Source organism: Leptonychotes weddellii, chromosome 2 (genome assembly GCF_054177405.1).
Source record: "Leptonychotes weddellii isolate Sample4059 chromosome 2, ASM5417740v2, whole genome shotgun sequence".
Lineage (NCBI taxonomy): Eukaryota > Metazoa > Chordata > Mammalia > Carnivora > Phocidae > Leptonychotes > Leptonychotes weddellii.
The window spans coordinates 133,373,791-133,398,741 of record NC_138370.1 but is presented as its reverse complement, the minus strand read 5'-3'; the positions used below and the strand labels follow the sequence as shown (position 1 = coordinate 133,398,741).

General features: G+C 35.9%; 1 protein-coding gene across 1 annotated transcript in view; it reads left to right on the top strand.

Annotated features, from left to right (window-relative positions):
• The window catches only part of ADGRL3 (adhesion G protein-coupled receptor L3), a 777,343-nt gene that overhangs the window by 640,754 nt on the left and 111,638 nt on the right, over positions 1-24,951 (top strand). The window contains exons 11-12 of the mRNA XM_081813155.1: positions 8,906-9,091; positions 12,124-12,162. Of these exons, the coding sequence (XP_081669281.1) occupies positions 8,906-9,091; positions 12,124-12,162 (225 nt within the window). The remainder of the gene's footprint in view (positions 1-8,905; positions 9,092-12,123; positions 12,163-24,951) is intronic.

The following is a 24,951-nucleotide window of genomic DNA, read 5'->3' as shown; positions in this document are numbered from 1 at the left end:
ATAATAATCCATAAATATCTACCCAGTAGATCATTTGGCAGATGAGCCATAACTATCTATTTACCCTAAATCATGGAAGAACAGTGGTTATATTGACTCTAGTTACCCTCTTACATATGCATCTCCATACTTGTTGCTATTCATAATGATGCTTCTCCAATTTCAGCACTGTTCCTGCCACAGTTTTTATGTCCTTTGATTTTATTACAATGTAGCTCAGACCCCAGGGCAAATAACTCTTGCTGGATGTGATCAGATTAAGAGATCAGTAGCATATCTCCTTACATTAGCAACTTTTAAAAAATACTCCCTACATACTTAGCCCAGGGGGTAATATTAATTCAGTAATAATTCACCTAGAAAGCTGAGTGTTTTCATGATAATTCCTGAATATAGTTAGACTATTTCATTGCAGGAATTACTGGGTGACTTTAACTGATAATGATGCTTAATTCTTTTCTTTCTTCTGCAGACCTCCTAATCTTGACAAAAGAGATAATTCTTTGCAAAGACCAGACAGCTGTTGCCCATTTGATTTATGGATGGGTGTTTTGTTTTTTTTTTCAATATAACGAATACGTTCCATATTCCAGAGCTTTTCTGTTTAATACTGTAGAGTCTGTAAAATTATGTAATATTACAATTATATTAAGATTATAGCATTTAGGCAGTGGAATTTATAATAAGGCCTTAGCTTTATTTCTTAGAAGTTTATAAAATCTTCAAAAGTGTAACAGGAGGCTTTGGAGCACCCTGAATCAGATTATTTAACTAGACCAAGGTCAGTGTTGGAGCTGGGTTTTTAGCGGGGTCTGCCTTTATCAAGACGTCATGCGTAGCCACGACACTGATTAAACTGTGCCCAGATTTTGACTGCCTTTATATCATACTTACTTTCCTAGTCTCTCTTTACTTTTGTCCACCCTTTTACCTGGTGTGTCCCTCATACCTCCAAATTTTTATGCTATTCATGGAATATAAATGGTAGTTGAATAGGTTTCTTAACCACAAAACTCCAAAACTTTTAAATATTAACATTGTAAACCTCCAAGAGAGAATTTGTATGCAGTATTCACAGAGCGATTTGTCTAAATTATCTCCCTGCTCTCCAAAGCATCTTTCACAGAATTCATACCTTAGCTCATTTCCTCTGTCAGTACCGGAGTCCCAACAACAAACAGACGGAACATTCGAATAGGGTTTGTTTACAGTGTTATTGGCAGAGCACAGGTGAACTGCGAGGGATTGAGCAGGAATGCAGTGCTATAACAGAGGTGGAACTGTTCCCAACCCCAGGCCTGTGGTTGCTGTATCAAAGGAGTGACTAAAAAATGGAAGCAGATGTCTTTGAGAGGAAAGTTGACCTACGGACAGAAGAACAGACAGAGATTCAGTCTAGCCTCAGGCAGCTTTTCAGAAAGAGACCTAGGGGAATAAATACCCTGACCTCACTTTCCCTCCTCCTTACATTCACTTGCCCACCTTCCCCATTGGACAAAGTCAGTGGAAGCCAGAGAAAAAGGGCGCTCTGAATAACATCCTAAGTTCACCCTGTAGGGCAGAGAGCAGGATGGAGGAGGATGGAAAGTGGCCTTGAACCAAGAATTGGAAAGTACCCAGCATAGTTCTCAGCTTTGCGCTTCTCTTCTCATCCCTCCTCCCTTTCCCACCCTCTTCTTTCTCTTTGCACTGCCCCCCACCTCCCAGTCTTCCCCATCCCCTCTACTCTGCTCTTAAATTCCCCCTTTTTCTAGTGGATTTTTTTTGTCGTGTTGAAAAATTAAAGTAAAATAGCTATTTTTCATGATCCATTCCTTCTCTCTTCCCCCTTTTGTTGTCCTGTGAACTTCAAACTTTTAAAATAAAGGAACACTTTTAACCTCTTGTGAAAGCATAGATGAGAAAGGAAAGGAGGGAGTGACTCTCTGTAAACAGTGTATTCAGTTTCCCCTCCTTAAGAGTTCAATGAGTGAAAGCATCTTGGAATGTGAGGCACCTCCTTTATGACTTTATAGTGTTTCTGGGGAATTGTTGAGGGCTTTCAAGGAAAGAACACCTCTGGATCAGTCTCTGTATCTATACCATGGGGAGGATCATTCTTTTCATTATTGATAATACTGTTCACCCACTGTGTGTTTGGCACCACTGTATACAGAAGTATACACAAATAAATGGATCAGGATGCTTACTTTAGTTTGAAGAAGCAAACTATATTTTCTTGTTTGTTAAGAAGTGAGTGATGTCCCCCACCCGCATCCTTGCAGTCAGACCATGAGAGAGGAAGAAAACAGGCAAAGAATCTTGATGGCTTCTGATTCACAAATGAATTCAGGCTACTTACGTACAGGTGAAATTATAGATTAAATTTTGTGTGGTGATAAAGAGTGGATTATATTTTATTAGAGAAAATGTAAGCCTCTAAAGTCAGAATTTCATGAAGAAATTTATTACAAACTAGCCAGAATACTTTCATAATGATGAGATTTAATAAAAAGCATAATTTGTACAGAAAGAAAAAGGCAAAAGTTGTACACAAAGGAGTCTTTACCCCAGCAACAATAGAGAAGGGAGCAGGAAGAGAGAAAAATTGGTAGGTAGTTTCATAGATGGATGGGTGGATGGATGGATGGTTGGATGGATGGTTGGATGGATGGATGGTTGGATAGAAGGAAAGGCAGGTTCAAAGATAAATGGATGGATAGAAAGATAGATTGGTCTTCTTCTTCTTGAAAAGCCAGCAAATTTAGTTCAGAGCTTGGGCTCTTCAATCCTATGTAGCAAAATATTCTTTTTTCTCACCTTAATTACTGCTTGCTAAAATAGTCTCTGGTTTTTGCTTGATCTCTAGATTACACTCAGATTTTCAAAAAGGAGTTTATATTTTCTATGTTGCATACCTTTAAAGAGCTTACTGCACTTTACAATTCCTCCAGTCTTTTTCAATTTAAAATTCTTTGAAATTACAGTTTTGAATAGCTTCTATATTTCTTTGCATATGAAGTGAGTTATTCTTCCTACTTCATTACCTGGTTCAACTATTATATGGAAAAGAAATGCCTGAATTGTCACTGGAAAATAGTCTTTCTATTTCTAGCAAACTGAAGAGTCTTGTCCTTTGTTTGTTCACAAGCTACTGACAGATTTTGAGATAAGTAGAGTTCTTCCTGCATTTTCTAAAGATGTGAAGATCCAGAATTGTAGTGAAATGGAAAGAATATGGTCAGTGAAAGCCTAGTCTGGAAAGGCAAACTTTGAGCTATGAATGTTAAGGTCACAATGGCTGTTGGAGAATCCAGTTAATGACACCACCTTGGAGTTCCTCTCTTTCCTTCCCCTCCCACAGCCAATGGTATAGTGGGCCTATTGGTGTACTTATAAATCTCTCCCAAATCAGGCCACTTTTCACCACTGCTACCCTAATCCAACACAGCTTCTGCTGCTGGAGCTCTTAGCAAAGTCCCTTTCATCCACTCCAGAACCCTCTAATCCATTCTGACTGATTTGATTTCAAATACAACTCTGATTAGACCACTCCTGTTTAGACACGTTAGTACCTTCCCTCACTCTTAGTGCAGTTCCCCAAATCTTCATCATGACTTCTGAAGGGGACCACTTAATCTGCCCCTTGCTCACTTCTCCAGCGGCCTAAATCCCACTTAGAGCCCCCTTTGTTCAGTTCCCCTAGGACCCATGTCCCTCCCTCCTAAAGTGTCCTCTCTGCCTAGAGGCCCTCCCCTACCTCCCAACCCAATTCCCTTCCCATTCCATCTCACATTCAACATTATTCTCTAGAAAAACACTTCCTAAATTATTTCCTAACTACAGACACTAGGGTAAAATGCCCTTAAACTTGTGTTCTGTATTGCACTCAACAAAATTAAAATTAAATAATTCTTTAGTTAATTTATTAAAAACCCTTTCCATTGCTAGTATGTAAGCTCCTTTTTTTTTTTTTTAAAGATTTTATTTATTTATTTGACAAAGAGAGACACAGTAATAGAGGGAACACAAGCAGGGGGAGTGGGAGAGGGAGAAGCAGGCTCCCCGCTGAGCAGGGAGCCCAATGTGGGGCTTGATCCCAGAACCCTGGGATCATGACCTGAGCTGAAGGCAGACGCTTAATGACTGAGCCACCCAGGCACCCCTGTACGCTCCTTTTTATTGGGACCCATTTTATTCAGTATTGTAGCCTCAGACTTTAGCCCAGTGCTATTAGAAATTCACGTGTTAGGGGCGCCTGGGTGGCTCAGTTGGTTAAGCTTCTGCCTTCAGCTCAGGTCATGATCCCAGGGTCCTGGGATTGAGCTCCAAGTGGCATCGGGCTTCCTGTTCAGCGGGGAGCCTGCTTCTCCCTCTCCCTCCGCCCTTCCCCCTGCTTGTGCTCTTTCTCTCTCTCTCAAATGAATAAATAAAATCTTTAAAAAAAAGAAATTCATGCGTTAATTAAAGAACAATTAACATATAGACTGAATAATTGTTGAACTTATAGAGACAGTCATCCTATTTTTTAAAGTAAGATACAATATATATTTACCACATATGCATACACAATGTATACTATGTAGGTATCAATATTGAATTCTGAAGGTAGAAAAGTGTATTTTTTCTTTCCATTGTACCTACAGTACCCTGTCTTCCCAAATCACAGTTATTCTAGTTGTTAATTTCTCTTGCCTTCCCACCCTATTTCTAGCCTGTTCATTACCCCTCTACTATATTCCCATAATACCTCATATACATTTCTGTAATTAAAATTGCACTGCTGCATTATTATTACCTGTCTTTATGCCCTACCCCCACCGCCATCCTAACAGGTAGAATGTAAGGTTTGTGAGTATAAGAGCTATATAACAATCATTTTTATTTCCTCAGGAAATGACGAGTGTCCAAATGATTGTTGAATGAATGGAAGATTTTTACTATGATTTCTTAAGTTTTAAGAGGATCAGGATCAATTTTTATTTTACTTTAAAAACATACTTTCCACATTTTTATTATAAACATTTTTATAACTTAATTTTACTTCAGTGGTTTTTTTTCTTTACCTTACAACTTTCTTTTCGGTGAATATTGAGTTTCAGAGTTCTTTGGTGGACATAATTTGATTTATTCTTCATAAATAAACACTTCTTGAATGCTAAAATACAGCTACTATTTTAAGATAATCCACCAGTGATTTTCGTATTTGATTCACTGTTTTACCACTCTAGATTATCTGCTATTGACACTTAGATAGTGAACACCATCATCTTTTATGTTGAGAACAGTTATATTTTGACTTATTAGTCATCTACATTTTTAACTTTTTGATGACTGTACATAAACAAAAAGCTTAAATTTTTATGTAAGGAAACTACATAGGCCTTCTTTCCACCTTTTCATGTCCCACCCTAATACTATAATAACAAATTTGAAAACTATGCTTATACATCTACACAGAAAAAAAAGAGAAATGAAATAACAGTATGAAAATACCAGTTGTTATCAATTCTTATTTTTTCTCTGTTTGAGAAACAATTTTGCTTTTCATAATATTCCCTGATAGATTCATCAAAGTCAGTACTTGCCTCCTTAGTTTCAAAGAAAGGAAATAAGGAAAATATATTACCAAGTTCAGTAGATCTCAAACTTTTTTCAAATTTTTTTCAACAAGTAAATCAAAAGAGGTCTTCCTCTGCCCTGACATTTCTCATAGAAAAAATAATATGTGGGGGCACCCGGGTGGTTCAGTTAGTTAAGCATCTGCTTTGGGCTCAGATCATGATCCCAGGGTCCTGCTATCAAGCCCCGCATCCATTGGGCTCCTGCTGAACAGGGAGCCTGCTTCTCCCTCTCCCTCTGCTGCTCCCTCTGCTTGTGCTTTCTTGCTTTCTCTCTATCAAATAAATAAATAAAATCTTAAAAAAAAAGAAAAGAAAAAATAATATGTGGTAATAAAGGCATAGAAGAAAACAATATAACAACAACAAAGGTTATAGAACAATTATACAATACAATGATTAACAAAGTAAAACCATAAAGTTCTACAAATATATTCATTTTTATAAGAATAGCATAGATGGAAACTACAACAAATGCCATCACATTAAAATCATGCATTGATTAAAAGAACATTCCCTTGGACAATTATAGGAATTCCAGCTACTGGATATTCATACACACAGGAAGAGTTTTTCAAAGTTACCAAGCACTTCTATCATGTGTTTAGACTTACTAAATGGAATACTGAATTTGAATACTTAGCGAATACTAGCATCTCACTAATTGAATTAATGAATACCAAATTTTATAAATCATTCATTGATTACTAGATTACCAGTAAGCAGCCTTAAATTGTATGTAAAATTAAAATGTATGAATTATTATCACATTTATGTCACTTGGTGACCACTTAAAAGTACTTTCATGGGCGCCTGGGTGGCTCAGTCATTAAGCGTCTGCCTTCGGCTCAGGTCATGATCCCAGGGTGCTGGGATCGAGCCCTGCATCGGGCTCCCTGCTCAGCGGGAAGCCTGCTTCTCCCTCCCCCACTCCCCCTGCTTGTGTTCCTGCTCTAGCTGTCTCTGTCTCTGTCAAATAAATAAATAAAATCTTTAAAAAAAAAAAAAAGTACTTTCGTGACCCATCAGTGGACCATGAATGCTACTTTGATCTACATTGAATGTGTTATGTACTTTTCCTTGAACTCTATAATGTATTCCATTTGGCTTTATAGATATTTTAGGTATGTACTCCTTGACCATATTTTACAAATTTGTTAAAGTTAGTGCGGAGATTTTCTAGTTTTAAGGATTTCTAAAAAGTACTGATTATATAGTAAATACTTTAACATATTCTTCTTGTAAAATTTAAACATTATAGAAAAGATTTTTCCTATGATTCCCATCTTTCAGATTTTGTTCTATGTGCTTAAATATATATAAAATAAATATAAAAATATCATGCTGTATGTATTGTATTTCTTTTTCATAGATAACATGTTTATATGCTACTATTGTTTTGCATTTTTATTTCATGAATACCATGCTAATAGATATTAGCATATATAAATAATTTATTTAAAGATTTTATTTATTTATCAGAGAGAGAGAGAGCATGAGCAGGGGATGGGGAGAGGGAGAAGCAGGCTCCCCGCTGAGCAAGGAGCCCAATGTGGGACTCGATCCCAGGACTCCAGGATCATGACCTGAGCCAAAAGCAGCCACTTAACCGACAGAGATAAATAATTTTTATACTTGCATTTATTTTAACTCAACAGAGCATGTTGAAAATTGATGTTAACGATATTGATCTCCTTTATACTTTTAAGCTGTTGTACAGTATCCTATGATATTTATATACATGAGCAGTTTTCTGCAGGTCATAATCCATTTTGTTTTCTGTTATAAACAAGCTAGAATGAACATTTTTGAACATTTCTTTTTTACATCTGTGGGATTATTTTATATCTTATGGCTGAAATTGATAAGAGAAATCACTCAGGTATACAGTTTTCAAAATTTAATGGACACTGGTAATTTGTTCTACTTGGGAGCTATACAAGTATATATGCCTAGTAGTAATTTCTGAGGGTGATAGACATTTCCACAAATCCCTGCCAACATTTTGTTACTACACATTTTTTGCATTTAATTTGGATTTTTCTATATATTTGAGGATGAGATTATTAATGATTTAGCTGTTCCAATAGCTCTAATTTATGTATTTGTTTCTTCAGCATTCGATCCTGCTACAAACATTTATTAAGCATCCCTTAGAAGATACTTATGATAACCTATGTGACTAAGAATCTTAGTCATGCTCCTTAGAGCTGTCTGAATACCTCCTAGGAAGATAGCCTTACAGAGAGGACTTTTCTCTGTGTGACCCTAAATTTAATTATTTTTTATTTTTTTAAGATTTTATTTATTTACTTGTCAGAGAAAGAGAGAGAGAGAGGAAAAGAGTGCACAAGTAGGAGGAGTGACAGTCAGAGGGAGAAGCAGGCTCCCCTTGGAGCAAGGATCCCGATGCGGGATTGGATCCCAGGACCCCGGGACCATAACCTGAGCCAAAGGCAGAAGCTTAACCAACTGAGCCACCCAGGCATCCCTAACCCTAAATTTTATATTGGACTGCTGAAAAAAAAAAGTTTAGTAAACATGACACTATTATGTATTTAAGTTGTTACAGCGTAAAATATCCCTATCTTCTTAATACCCAAAACTACCAGATTTATTCACATGAGCACAGGGTATTAGTCTCTTTTTTAACATCCTTGGAGTGTTGATAATTTGATATACTCTTATAGAATACACTTGAAAAGTCACCATATATATAGCTTCCAAAAAGGAAGATGCTAGAAACAGCAATAATTTGCTACCTAGTGCATTGGGATCAAAATCTCTTACTTGGTTAATAAGAAAATGAAGACCCTTTGAAAAGCAGGGATTGTATTTGAGATAAAATTTTCACAGATCTTAGCAGCCAGTCAGTAGCCTTTGTGTACTAAGTACTAAATTAGGCATAATGGAAAATTTGTGCTTGCCTCTGAGAACTTAGAATATGGTTGGGGAGTCATAACACAAACTTACCGACATCAGATTTAAAAACCCACAGAGAAAATCAAAAGGCAAACCTTAGATTTGACCACTCACATGGATAATTAAGGTGAGAACAGTTTTCAGAAGTAAGATTCCTCAGGGGGGTGCTTCCTAAAGATATAAATTTCAAGTTAGGTATTGCAGAAAAAAAAAGGATTAACAGGAAAACTCAGGGCATATATTCCAGGTAAAGAGGGAGTTTAAAAACTATTTCTTGGCTTGATGATTATAATTCATATGCAAAAAACAATTGTTCACTCAGAGACCAATAGAGTCACTTATTGAAGATCTCTTTCCTTTTTATTCTGTGTTCAAAATTGCAGTTGAAATCTGGAGAGACAGCTGCCAACATTGCTAGAGAGCTGGCTGAACAAACAAGAAATCATCTGAATGCTGGAGACATCACCTACTCAGTCCGTGCCATGGACCAGCTGGTAGGCCTCCTAGATGTACAACTCCGGAACTTGACCCCAGGTGGAAAAGATAGTGCTGCACGGAGTTTGAACAAGGTAAGGACTTTGCTTAGATATATATATATATATATATATAATTTTTCAAAGATATATATATATATCTTAAAAGCTATAGTAAAATCAGTGAGACTGCTCTGGTTAATTTTTCTCTTTCTATAAAATCAGATCATTCTAAAGAGCATCACTAGTTATATTCAATCTGCTTCACTCTTTTATTATAATGGTGACCCTATTTGGCCTCTAATCTAAAGACACAATAAGTGATAATCTCTCCTTATACATTTTGAATTTACAATTCTATTTTCTTTGGTGTTTACTGTTTTGAATGCTAAATTCTGGCAAGGTCAATATGAGTAAATGTGATTTATTTTGTTTTTTTTTCTTTCATACTTTTATATCAAAATAATCATAATAAATAAATGTCTAATCAATAAGTAGAAGTTTAGAAAATAGCCACAATGAGAAAGCATATTAGCAATTCATTAAAGATGTTTAAAAATGAAATAATTTAATCTAATTAATGTACTTAAAACTCATTGGATAAGTAATTAGGTTTTAATTTATATTTCCTTTTGATATTTAAATTTCTCAGATTTTACTTCACTATGTTAACACTTTTAGAAGGTTTAATTGTATTTCAGCAAATTTGAATTGTAAATATTGAAAATAATTCATTTTTTAAATTTCAGAGAAGATACATTTTTTATATTCTTATTTCTACTTGTAAGTATATAATATATACTTATATAAACATAAGCATTTTATATGTTTATTGTATATAACCTATCCACTATATAAGCAGTTTATTTACATAAATATGTAAAGTATATTTTACATCTTTTTAAGGAGTATAATTTATTCCTTATAAAATCACATGGCGAATTAACTCCCCAATGAAAAGATACTAGGATTGCTACGTGTGTTCCCCAAAAGGTATTTGTGTAGTAGAAGTGATCAGTTACCTGAAACTGGATTTTAGGGCCTTGAATGTCGTGATAGTCCTCCTCCTTAAAAAAAAGCAAGAATTTGGCAGTAACAGACTAAAGTCGTCTAGGGAATTCACTAAATGAACATTCCCCTTTAGAATGAAAAATGACTTTTGAGAGTGGTCTTTTAATATGTTAAGTTTTTTTGTGTCTCATCAGACTAAGAGTCTCACTGATCAAGATGGAAGAAATTTTTCAAATAATGATGGTTTGATACAGGAAGGCCTGACATTCTATCTGGCAAATATGGTTTTTCCTGCAATTTCATCCTCAGAAAACAGATTGTTTTATCTAGTAGATATAAATTATTATTAAAGTTTTTTTTCATGCTGAGCATAAAAGAGTTATTTTTGTCACTTATGCCCCTGATAGAATCACAACCAAGTCCCTGATAAAATGTAATCCACAGCTGCCTATGTAATCTGGACATGCTGTGATTTTAATGTGTTATTACCCAGGCTGACTGTATGCTATTAACGAATATTGCCGCCAGCTATTGTTATCCTAATGTACTGGAAGTAGTAATTTCTATTAATGTTACATATCCATAACATTACTTGTTATAGCAATACTTTGTATCTTTATTTAAAAATGGTGTTGATATCTGACAATATCAGGTAAAGCTGGTAATTAATGTCACATTCTAACTGGCTACAGCTAATCAGCTTGCCTACTCTGAATATCAAATAACTACATAATGGGCAAATTTCCATTTGTGAAGCTTTTTAATGCTTTCTTTTGTTTCCCATTTGGCTCTTTTCAATTGTTTATATAATGTGGTCTGTCATATGTTAATTTGCATGATGGGGTAAGGAGATGGGAGGGCAAAGGTTATTCACATGCTTGCTGGCTTGCTCTCATTTCCTGTGGTTCCCACTGTTCCCTGAAGCCGTTATAACCCATCAGATTTGCAAAGTCAACTTGGTACAAAGCAATTGAACTCCACATTGAAATTGAAGCGTTTAGAGTCCTGCAAAACCAAGATGCGAGTCAGTGATCCAAATGACAACATTGGCAATTTACTTGCACTCATTCCTCACTTAATTCTTTAGAGGAGTAACTGCTCGATGCTCATTGAAGACTGCATGAATTAAAGTTGAGAGAGTATTAGCTGCACAAAAAGCATCAGAGTAACTGCTTCTTAAACCTGGGTAATTTTCTCCTTCAACAATCAAGGCTACTGAAGGAAAAAAATAGGGAAGAGGAAGAAAGTCACAGTCTAATTCTTGAAATTTTGTGTCATTTATTCAAACAGGGCAGTTAAACTTACTACTTATTTATTTTATCACCAGGAAAAAAAAAATGGGATTGAATATGAGTTGTTATTAACCTTTTGCCCAGAAAAACATCACTCTGTTTGCAAACAAATAAACGAAAACAGGCTTCTTATCCCACAGAAGTTTCTAAAATGTTTAAGTTTTGTTTTATTTTGTTTTGTTTTTGTTTTTGGTCAAAACCGTGAAAAGGAATTATTCAAGATATAAAAGCAGTGATAAATCAGAAGATTAATCACATTCTTCTAATCAGAAGTTACCTATCTGTTGGTATTTTTCCCTTGGAACCAAATAATCATAATGAATGGGCACTTCTATTTTTCCGATAAACAAAATTTCTTGTGTTTGAACATATGGTTTGTGGTGCATATTAACCATCTATATAATCTTTAAACCACAAGCAATGTGGGTTCCAAATTTTTGACATAATTTACTTAACTTCGTATGTCTTCATTTGTGGCTCATGAATTAACAACTAACCTAATGTGAAATGAATCATTTCAAACGACTGAAGTATAATGATTTTTACTAATTTCTACTAAATTTATTCCAAGATTTCCTCCCATCATTAACAACTTTATACCATCCAGTTTTCACTTGGGTTATTCTGAAAAGGTGCTGGCGACTAGTGTTCAAGCCATTCATTGCTTACATTTTGCTGCGGCTTAGCTTTCATTCTCTTCTAGAAAGTAGTGCACAACAAAATAAGGTGTTTTGTGTAGATGTGTTCTTTTATTTTTCTTGTTTTCTTCTGTCACTAACTTGTTTTTTCTATTCTGTGTTTAATCTGCTGTCTTAATGGATTCAGCTTCAGAAAAGAGAGCGCTCTTGCAGAGCCTATGTCCAGGTACTTTCTGCGTTTTTATAAATGTGTTAAGTTGTTGAATTGTCTCTGTTGGTGGTAGCATTTATGGGCATCTGATAGAAAAATGATAATGTACCCTGTTGAGCTAAAGGGATTTCAGGGAGGTCATGCAGGGTGGGAATAGAGAGACATGTTGCAAAGGTATGTGCCTAAAAGAAATTTGGCAGTGCTCATGCTCTGTCATACAAGATGAACACAGACCAACAAGGAGGGGTAACTTGGTATGTGACAATTTTGATCACAACTAAAAGGTGAGTTGGGTGTAATATATAAATCTCTCATTTCTTCATAGAGGTGTGTATGAAAACATTTCATTAATACATTAGGCTAATTAATATTGAGTAGCAAATCACTCAGAAATGACATATAATCAAAATTCTGTAAGACAAAGAATAGTCCAGAACATTTGGAATATCATGCTTCTGTACCAAAATGTTCAACCCATGCTGTGACTGTCTTATTTTCCCACTCACTGTAAACATTTTAGTCCTGATACAAATGTAATTTTTCTCCAGTTGACATGTTATAATTTGTTTCTAAGCAGGGTAGAAACCATTGCTATGTTTATGGGTTCTGTGTGAAAAGATCCCAGAAACAACCTTTATAGTTATTTTTACAAGGGAAGAAGGCAAGAAGGCAGTGTAGAGGTGGGCAAAATTTTCCTTTTTTCCCGCTAGGTTCTTTGGCTTGTCTAATGATTAAATTGACGTAAAACAGATTAACAGGAGAAAAACAAATTTAATTCCATATGTACAGGAGCCCACAAAAGATATGAGACTCAACAGCAGTCAGGCAGTTGAGGCTTAGATGTCATCTTGAGCTAAGGGATGGGAAAGGGGCCGGGGGCTTCAAAAAAGAAGAGGGAAAATAATTTACATCAAACAGATATTAGATAATGTGCGTTTTACTTTATAAATTAATGAATCTTTGGGTATAAGAAACATTCCTTTGTTTTTGTTTTGTTTTGTTTTTTCTCCTAAGGCTTTGGTAATTTTATATATATATGAAAACCTATCCTCTTAGTATGTACAATAGGTAGAGAAGTTGAAGTATTCTTTAGCAATGAAAGCTGAAGATCATTTTTGAGCAATATTAGGATTGTTTTTGATTGCAATCTATGCTATCCCCTTAATGGGACCTTGGAGATGATTAGACTTTCGGTATTTAAATCTATGAAATGCATGGTCATTCAAACATGAATCTCTGATGGAAAATTAAGAGCACAGTTTACTCAATGGTTGATTTCCTGGTGTTATAATTGACTGGCTGTGAATAAATGTTTCAGCTATTGACTAAACATCTGATAAGACCAAATACAAACAGAATATTTGTGAAGCAGAAATGCTCTGCTCACTAAGACATGGCATTACTTCTGTTCATTGTCACGTAGATTATTACTCCATGAAATTCTAGGGTAAATAATACTTTAAGCTTTAGTCTATTTGAATTTTAAAGACTTGGCTAATGTCCCTGGTGTTTCTGCTTGGAGCACATTCTGAGCTATCTATGAAATAGGTATAAAATACACTAGAAGTGCTTTATGTATTAAATTTGAAAAAATATAATTATTTAGGTATCATGAGATTCTTAAAAAATGTGGCCATTCCACGGTTTAAGTAATGATTCTTCTAGGTTTGACTTTGACCATTAAATCCATTTAGCTTTTAATTATTTAGAGGTATACTGTTTATTCTATGAATTGCCTAGATCCATCTTTCCTACATTTATTTTTTACTTCCTACATTTGTTTACTTCACCAGAAAAGCACAGTAAAATCTGGACCATCATCTGTCAACCATGATAACTGTTAACTGATCTGTAGGTGAACAAGTAAAAGGTGGTTGCTTTGATTTTTTAAATAATATGTGAATCCCCAATACTCGTTATTCTTGCACCTCCAGAATTTTAACAAAACCAAACAATTGGGTCCAATATTTTTTTCATTTAGTTTTAATTTAGATTACACTAAATTCTTTGTTTAGTGTCAAAAGATAGAAACTAATATGAGTCATAGTAAAAAAAAAAGAAGAAGAAATCATTACCATGTCTTGGGCAAAAGAGATACCTTCATTTAAGAAGAGAGTGTTAAGTTTTATGCCAGAGAAGACAAGTAAGGCTTGTGTTACATATGTATATTAGATAACTACTGTGATGTCATGTATAAATAGAAGGTACCTGAAAGATGAACATGAGTTAGCTGGAGAGATGAGATGACTGGCCCAAGGTCACACATTAGCACCCATGGCACTATGGGTGTTCTAACACATGCTGTTCTAACGTGCCTCCAATGCTTTCTCAACATCAACAATGATTTATTATTGAGAATAAATGCAGTTATTAAGCAGTAATTATGTGGCCATCACTGTGGGGGGCAGTTTGCATAAATTCTTATTTAATATCCACAACAATCCTATGATACAATTATTGCTATTTTTAACTTAGAGTAGAGAAGATGGAGCCCAGGGGGAATTAAATGACTTTCACAAGATCATACAATAGTAATTGAGGGGTTCTTGAATTCAAAGCTAGGATTCCTGACTCAGAATCTCATGTTCCAAATCCCTAGGATACCTCTGTTACAGAACTGACTTCATTATTTGGTGTTAGGAGTCAGGATATATCTTCTGGTTTATGTTTATTGATTTATTTTACTGTATTTCAGGGATAGTATAGAGTAAAATAGTTTTTTCTTTCCTTTTTGTTTGAGATTGAGTTGAAATGGCTGTATGATAATCATTTTTGTACTGTTGATTAAGTGCAAATACACACATAATTTGCTTTGAGGTCCTTTTGTTTTCAGAGGACTCTGTGATCAAAAAATTACCATATTAAGAGAGGAGAAAAACAAATAGGAAATACAGTAACTCTCTGTTAAAGGAGGATCTGTCAGGGACGCCTGGGTGGCTCAGTCGGTTAAGTGTCTGCCTTCGGCTCAGGTCATGATCCCAGGGTCCTGGGATCGAGTCCCGCATCGGGCTCCCTGCTCCGCGGGGAGCCTGCTTCTCCCTCTGCCTCTCTCTCATGAATAAATAAATAAAATCTTTAAAAAAAAAAAAAGGAGGATCTGTCAAACTGTTTTCCAGAGTGACTGCACCATTTTGCATTTCCAGCCAACAATGCATGTTCCTTCACATCCTCAGCAATGCTTGTTATTTTTTGTCTTTTTGATTATAGGCATTTTAGTACAGATGAATTGCCAAAGTCCTTAACTCCAGTCATGGAATGGGGGCAGGGGGTCTGGGAGTATAGTCCTTGAACCAGTAAAAATTCACATGGCTCCAAAAAGAGATGCATGAGACTCTGGGAGGAGAATATGACCTCAAACCACTTAAGAACAACTACTTTCATGTTCTTTAAATGTAACCAGCACTTAGATTTATATTTTTTTCTCATTTTTTAAGTAGTAATATTTGTGGGCATTGTTCTCTTCTTTAGCAGGAAATATTAAGAATTACTGGCATTCATTCTTCATGGCTTTAGAAGCAGGACGTTTCCCTAGTAAAGAAATAAGTTTGTTTTTTTTTTTATTTTTATCAGCAATTCCTTTTGTTCTCCAGATCTCAGAGGCAGCACATACTCCCTGGAGAGTCTGCAGTCGACCTTGCTTAATGGAAGATATAAGAACATACAGTTACCCATATGAATCTTTTGAGTCATTCTTTGGAATCTGCTATTAACTGCACCATCAGGTTGAGAACTGATCAGAAAAAATTGGTAGATAGATGCAAATGAATGAATACACACACGCACACACACACACACACGCACACACACCCCTGGTCTCCTTCCTTACTTCCTCTCCTCCTCCTCCTCTTCCTCCTCTGCCTTCTTCTTCTTCTTCAAAGGTAGATGGTTTGTGTTCTTTAAAGCTTACAAAGTATTTGGGGATGCCCGGGTGACTCAGTCGGTTAAGCATCTTCTTTCAGCTCCAGTCATGATGTCAGCGTCCTGGGATTGAAACTTGTGTTGGGCTCCCCGCTCAGCAGGGAGTCTGCTTCTCCCTCTGCTACCCCCCTCCAAATAAATAAAAAAAAGCTTTGAAAAAATTTTTTTAAAAAAGCTTACAAAGTATTTGAAACAAGCCATCTGTTTATTTCAATTTGGAACTATGATTTGTTCATTACTTATTTATTAATTTAGTGTTTGTTTTACCTTAATTATCCCCTAGAGATCTCTATCCTAGGCACCAGCATGGAAAAACAGTATCTGTCTTCAACTATGAAAAAACACCACATAGTAGTTAACAACAAAAACAGTCAGGAATTAATAGTTGAGCACAGGGGCCCAATAACCTTATCGGCACTGGGAATGCAACAATGCACATAACAGGCAAAATCCTGCTCTCCCTCTTAGGGTAAACTTTCTAGGGGCAGAATATAAATAATACAGTAAGTATGCGAAAAATATGGCATATGAGATGATAAATACTAAGAAAAAGAAAGCAAGAAATGCATCACTGAGGTGATATTTGAGCAAAACCCTGAAGGAGGTGAAGGAGTGAACTGTGCAGCTATGCAGAAAAAAGCCCTCTAGCAGAGAGATAGACAGTTCCTGAGGCCAGTGTGAAAGAGAAGAGGGTCGTGGGACATGAATGTGCAGGATGGCAAGGGCCCAGATCTGACAGAGCATTGTAAGGACGCTGGCTTTTATTCCCAGAGACACAGTAAACCACTGTGGGTTTCTGAGCAGAGTGATGACATGAACTAATGTGTTTTAAAAGTGAAGAGTAGAATATTGCAGGAAAACTAAGGGCTGAAACAGGGTGACCAAGGACAATAATGGGCAAATAGAATAGGAGTGTGAGATGCTGACATAACTACTCAGGTTCAGGATCTTTTTTTTTTTTTTTTTTAAGGGTAGCAAACAGAACTTGCTAGGGGTGGTATGTGAGATGCCAGAGGAGGAGGAGCCAAAAATGACAGAAATTGTTTTACATGAGCAGCTGGAAAGATGAAGTCCTATTTATTGAGACTGTCTGTGACCAAAGTGGGACAAGCACAACAAGAATTTCAACTTTGGGGCACGTCCACTTTGAGATTCCCATTAGCTGCGCAACACAGATGTTAAGTCTGCAGTCAGATAGACAAGCATGAAGTTCAGCGCAGAGGTCCGGCTAGAAAGAATCGTTTGGCCACGTTTCACTTCAGGTGGCATTTGCAGCCACTGTGCTAGGTGAATTCATCAAGGGAATGAGTGTAGGGAGAGAAGAGAAAAGCATCTAGGTCTGAGCCCCAGGACAGGGTCAGGCTCGAAGAGGTCAGGGAGAAGAGAAAGCGACAAGAGAGGCCACAGGGCAGCCTGAAGGAACAAGAAAGACCTGCAGAGCGTGGCATTCAGGAGGCTCCCGAGGTTCTCATTTCACACAGGAGGAACTAACGTCAAGGGCTGCCGAATCTGCTCAGAAATGCTGACGAAGCTTCTCAGCGATTGAAAGTAATGTCAATTTTTGCTGAATTAAAAAAAAAAAAAATCCAGGAGCCCATATAACTACATTATGATATGTACTATCTAAACATTTTTACCTCTTCCTTTAATTTTTGGGTCTTTAATGCGGACTTTTCTGTGAACCAAAGTTGCTACTTGCACCTTTGACAAAGTGCAAATTGAATTATGCCCGTTTTACTTGTCTGCCTTTGGTGCATAAGACAAGAAGGATTCTAACCTCCATTTATACTGCTAGGAAGAAATTAATGAGTATTTTCAAGTTCCTTGTTTGGTCACTTAATTGGCTGTGTGACAAAGAGCTCCGTGGTGCATGTCAAACAACTTTCGGAATCCTCTAATGATTTGTGCTTTGCCTGACTTGTGATACTATTCTGTGTGGCCTGTCAGCCTGGATATCCTTGTTAAAGTGGCTAGAATAAATTGGCTAGTGGTGTGCATACAATGTAGTATATTAACTACAGCAACAGGGAGTACTTTTAGCAGCTCTTTCAAGAGATTTCGATGTTTGCCCATAAGCATCAAAGCCAACCCAAACTTTCATTTAATATAATTAAAAGGACATCTGAAAGTAGTTTGAATCACAGCAGGTTCTTGAGGTTTGGTAACCCTTTGTTAAAACCCTGTGAACTTAATATATTTCACAGCTTGATAAATCTGCACTTGATTTGTGTCAGTAAGAGAGAAAATACAAATCTGCACCCTGCGTGTTTCGGGTGCTCTGAACCTATTGCTAAAAGACATTGAGATCAAAGAAAGTGACTTCCATCTGCAAAACCAGAGTAGTTTTCTTTAGATACAGAAGTCCTAAGATTTCTGCCCAATAAGTTATAGTCCTTAATTGCTGTTATAAAGCAATCATTGACTCAAAAGACAGTAAAACCATTTGTAATGTATGCAGAGTAAGTTTTACAGGTTATTATTTAACTTGGACAGGTCAGTTCAGCAATCTAATAATTAAAAAACCTCTAAGGACAATGGCAAATGTGGATGATGGAGAGGCTATTCTGACGTGTGCAAAGACCATCATTCTGGGAATTTCTCAAAATTCCTGGGGTGAATGTGTCAGGTCAAGCAGTGAGGGCTGCTTTACAGAGTTATTTCCGTTTCTTCCATTTTGCACATTTCCTATAAATAAACAAAATGCTCCAGCTGCTCTTTGTATATACGTGGTTTATGAATGCTTCAGGAAGTAATTCCTATGAGGGTTAAAAAAAACCTTGTGTTTTCAAATAAAATGTTTTCATCTAAAACAAAAATATTTTCCCACTTCTTTTCACCAAGTTGCATTCTCACTTGTAATTTTTTAATCAGAGCCTGGGTCATTACTTAATTGTAAAATTGTTGATTTAAAGTCCTTTCTAATGCATCATTACTTTCTGAAGGGTTTACCTGCAGAAAGGTTTTTGAGTACATAGAATATAAATAGATAGTATTTCTGTGCAAACACAAAAAGCATACACATCAATTTACTTTGTTATTTCTTTAATATCTTTATGATCACATAAGCTAACCAGAAGGAAAATGATGTTAAAAATAGCATTGCAGATTTAAGATCCTACTTTCTGAAGTTATCATTACCTTTTCTGGTGCAGGTCAGAAAAGAAATGGAAGTTTTAAGGTGTAATTTGCAGTAAAGTAGTTGCCTGATGGCTTGGAACCAAACAAATGATTTTTTAGTACTGCTCCCACCAGAGTTATAATTTTGATATTTTCCTTTATCTAATGTACAAATTTTATACAGCTGGTAGTAACAAAAACTTAACTAGGTGGCTTAAACAAACCAGGGCTTTATTCATATGCATATAAAAGAAATGCAGACAATGTAGTCCAGGATTAGCATGAAAATTCCACATCAGAGACCAGGGCTGCTTCTGTTTTTCTATTCTATTATCTTTAACACATGGGCCTCCATCCTCAAAATGAAAAGATGGCTACTTAGGTTCCATTCATCTCTTCATGCTAATCTCTACACAGGAAGAAGGAGAAGGACAAGTAACTAAAAGATTCATCTCTTTTGAGAATGTTCCAAAAGACACATAGGTGAGCAGTGCACAGTGATTCTATGTCTAAGTCAAAGAGTGTTACTGGGCAGCAAGCATTCTTAGAGGCAACCAAAAATACTTCTTTTTCTCATATCGTGGTACATATTGATATCTTCATCCATTTTTGATGTAATAACCTACCATAGATTTAAGACCATTTGGGTTACTTTTGAACCCTACAGATTAAAATTCTCTTGTGACCATTCTGTTAGTTATGGTCTTGGGCAATCGTTTTGTTAAAAAGGTTATTTCAAATCATTTTCAGATAGCATTTTTCTTCTTTTTTTAAAGTAGTAGTTGTTGTTTTTTTAAATAGCTAATATAGGCGCATCGTGTAAAATTCAAAAAGTAAGAATAATAAAAATGTCTTCTCACCATGGCCATGGCATTGCTGACTCGGGGGTGTGCCCCTTACAGTGTGATCTAGTTGGAAGATGCCCCCTGGAGTTGTGTAGTGCAATCCTGCCTTCCCTCTCTCTCTTCCCAGCTCTCCTTCAAAACAATCACTATTATCAGCCTCTTAAATAGCCTACCAGAGAAGACTATTTTTATTCTTATCCATGTTTTTACAATATTTTTTTTCATAAATCTTGTTATAAATCACAGAACAGTGTTGTTCTCTCTGCTTACAGTAAGGACTTTGGGAATAACTTGTGGCAGAACCACACAATGGGGCAGCATTCCTCCACTGAAATGAATAAATGTGTGGAGAGAGGGCGCCTGGGTGGCTCAGTTGGTTAAGCGACTGCCTTCAACTCGGGTCATGATCCTGGAGTCCCCGGATCGAGTCCCGCATTGGGCTCCCTGCTCGGCAGGGAGTCTGCTTCTCCCTCTGACCCTCCTCCCTCTCATGCTCTCTGTCTCTCATTCTCTCTGTCTCAAATAAATAAATAAAATCTTTAAATATATTTACTTGCTGAATATTTTCTATGCAGTAAAGCCCAAACTTCTGTCATAGTGGAGATCTCCTAAGATCTGACTGCTACTTACCATTTCTCCCGCCATACTCATCTTTTTACACTCTTTTTCCACGCACCACACACTCTCCTCATCCCAAACCCAATACATCCCTTGCCTTAGTACCTGCTTTGTTTTGTTTTAGTCATTAACTTGCTTACTATGTCCTTTAGCCTCAGGTTTCCTGAGCATAATCGAGGAAAGTTTATTCATCTTTTAATATTTAACTCAAAATCACACACCTTCTGGGATCTTTTCTTGATCTTCCTCTGTAAGAATTCATTACTTTTTGTCCCATATGCTGTGAGTTTTTAGCTCTATTTTGTGCTTACCTTCTGCCTTGGAGTGTAGACAAATTGAAGGCTGACTCTATGTTTTTCTTCTCTTTCCTAACCTCCTCCAACAGTGACTTCCCTAGTTCTTTGCATATCATACATACTTAATAGGACCTCATTGAATTACATTGAAAGTGAGCTTTGGTACACTTAAAAACATTTTGGAAAGCTTTTTGTAGAATATATTGTTGTTATGCCTAGTGGTTTGCATTAACTACAATAGCCTGTGGTTCTGCTTTTCTCCTTTTTGAACTCTGATTGTCTTCTTAATTCCCTCTAATTCAGCCTGTCTTCCTTCCAAACCATGTGATATCTGAACACTATATTCTCTCAGAACACCTCTTGGGAGACAGGCAAAAAGTTGTAAAACTAGAAGATGTTTTCATTTTCCTATTACATATAAGGTCATTAATGATTTGATAGTTAAAGTATCATCTTTGCTGAATGAGCATTTTTTGAGTACCTAAAATGTCTCAAGGCACTAAAATTTACCCTAGGAAAACACCAGTAAACATGACCTCTCCCCTGAGAACATCGTAATCTTGTGAGAAAGCGAGACCACGAGTATGGATAGTTGTATTCAAGGTGAATAAGTACTAAAATGGGAACCCATTATGGCACTGAGTCTCTAAATGATAATGATTCAGATAACATTGACTGGTTACTAGGTTTTTTGTTTTTTGGGTTTTTTTCCATTTGTACTTACATATTCTTTGCTCTTATAAAATCAGTGCTTTCAGAGATTTTTTTTTCTGCTGGTATGAAAATGGAGAAGATTCACTGAAGTACAAATCTTCATTTGATGACAATCATTCAGCAGAATCACTGAACACTTACCATATGTCAGGCAGAGTTTTGGGCACTTATAAATGACACAGAGTCGCCACCCTCATGAAGCAAATCTTTTCTTGAGTGAGAGATCTGAAATAGCCATGTAGATAAATATGTATTTTAGATAACTTTAGATAATGATTCATGACACAAAGAAAACAGAACAGTTAACAGATTTAAGGGCAGGGGGGATTCTCCCTAGCTATAATGATAATCGAAGACTTCTTTGTACCTGAGCTAAAACCTGAATGAGCATAAGATTAAAAAGCCTATCTTCAGAAAAATGCAATGGTGGTAAAGTTACATATCTTTTTTTTTTTAATTAATTAATTTATTTGACAGAGAGAGAGCACAAGCAGGGGGGCAGGAGGGAGCAGAGGGAGAGGGAGAAGCAGCCTGCCTGCTGAGCAAGGAGCCCGTTGCCATATGGGACTCCATCCTAGGACCCTGATATCATGATCTGAGCCCAAGGCAGTCGCTTAACCGACTGAACCACCCCCGCACCCCTTAAAGTTACATATCTTTGCACAAGCATTTGTTCTATTTGGGTCTTTAGTTTAGTGGTTTTCAAGTGAAGAAAGAGGGGTAAGTAAGTTCTCCAGGTGATTTTGCTTACCTAGTTTAAGATTTACTGTTTACCTGGATAAGAAGTGCCATTGATAGGTCTCTCATCATTGATTCTGGGTATTTCACAAGCACATCCTCTTGGAATAGTGACAGAAGTTGTTACTAGAGAGATATATAGCTGGTTCCCCCCAAAATTTTCACAGTCATTATAGCAAATAAGTAAATCCTCCCTTTTGAAATAGTATGATTATACACTTTATAACATCTTTTAATGAACATACTATAATTATATGCTATGAGTAAAACTAGTCAAATGAATTTGCCTAAGATCTGAATTTTATGATAAGAAGGTCCAATAATGTTGTGTAATGCAAATATATGTCCAAAAGGATATGGTATGATCATGATCCTGAATGAATGAATGAATGAATCTAAGTGGCTTTTACACTTTCTAATTTATATTTGATTTTTTAGAAACAGTCAAAAGTCACTTTAAAGTCCAGCCATAAACTATTTAATGGAGAAGAGTGATATCTAATAGCAGAATACCCGACTATCTCAATTTGAAACATATTGAAACTTATTTTCTCATGTAGTTCCCACTTTGTTGATTGGTTAGAAAACATAAATATGTCCAAAGACACACTGAAATTTAGTGACAACTAGAATGCAAATTTCCAGTGCCATCTCCTATTCAGTTTCTAGTGTTTTGAAAAAGAAAATAAAGTGAGTTAACATTTAGTTTCTGACAAGGACATTGTTGATCAAATTAACTTTTCAAAATTTTAGATTATTTCAGTCTGTACACCTCAAAACCATTAGGTGATTTTTTTCTTTTCTTTTCTTTTTTTTTTTTGTTTTTGTGGATCAAGTCTTCTCTTTATGATCAATGCTGGACCGAGTGTATTTTCTTCCAACTCGATCATGTAAATTTTAGATCAGAAAAATATTTATACAGAAAAAGACAAGTCAGCGAGAGCTGTTGGACATTAACTGATGTCCCACTACCTCACTTTAATCAAATTCATTGCACATCCCCTGTTCAACTTTGATTCTAAGCATAGTTAAGCTCATGTCCTTGTAACCAAATAAAATGAAATCAACCTGTTTTTAAAGAGATGTTGTTGAAAAACTAATGATGTAATGTAGGGTGATTAACATAACATAATAAAATTGAAAAAATAAAAAATAAAGAGATGTTGTTGAACTAATGAAAGCAATGCAAATAACTAGTTTGACAAAAACAAAAACAAAAACCACACACACATACATAATGACCAGATGTCATCATTTGTGGGTAAAATATACAAATGCAAAAATGTACAAGGAAACAAAATATAATCTTTTGTCACTGAAGGCTGTGACTATTTAATTGGCCTTCATTAAACTGGTAACAGGGACATGTCAGCAAACTTTGGAAAGTTTAAACAAACTGCATTAATTATAAAGCTGTTAGAATTGACTTATCCATGCTGTTCAAACCTCTAAAACACACATTATGAATTATTTAATATACGCATTTCTGTACTGTCCTATTCCTCAAAGCTTCAGGTGATATAGTCTTTAGTAGTGAAGTTGTGAAGCAGGTTTATTCCTTAAGGTTACCTTGTAGAAGTTATTCTTCTGGGATCTCACTTCAGAACAGATATTTTGTAATTATCAGGTATTGCCTGTGCTTCCTTCAGTGAAGACCTCTCTTCTTCCCAAGCTGGACTTAGATAGCCAATGAAAGTCAACATAAGACTACATCTTAAACACGTGTTATGAGCCAGGCAACATAAATGCATTTGTATCGCCATGCAATATAAAATGGGTATACTATCGTCTCTGATTTGCAGATGAAGTGCAGACAAGTAACCGGCCCAACATCATACAGCTAGTTAGTGGCACAGTATGGGTACAAACTCAGCAGATATGGTTCCCAATCCCATATTCTGATTTTAGCACTACAGAATTCCCTCTCCTAATCCTTGCGTTGAAATTTCCTTACGTTGATGCTTAAGGAATCACAACACGTGCTTTTTAAAGAAGAATAAATAAATATTAGATTTGTTCCTAAACCATCCAGGTTTTAGGACCATATATTATGTCTGTCATTTCTTCAAGAAACTTAGAAATCATTTGGGCCTTAATAGAAAACTTTTTTAAAGATTATGATTTATTTGGGAAGATGCAATTGTTATAAATGTACTTAAAATTTATAACTATGAAAAAATATTGCAGCATATACATTTTTGTATGTAAAATTAAGATAATTTAATAAGGGGTGCCTTTGATTCATTAGTTATCAATTCAAACATGGTATTTTACCTAAAGCAGTCTATTATAAACAGGTAGCTATTTAGAACATTCTCAGAGTTGACCATAGTTGTTTATTTTTCTTGTTTTTTTTTTCTTTTTCCCTCCTTTTGCATTTCTTAAAAAAAAAAAAAAACAGTAAAGAGCAGAGCAGAAATATTGCATTATCCCCAAAAAATTTTCCCTGAGGTAAAGTTTAAATTAATCGGTATAAGATTCTTAACTAATGTTACAATGGCTGCTCCTTAAAGAACAGGCATAATTTCTGTTGTGTGTGGGATTTTCAGAGCATTTCT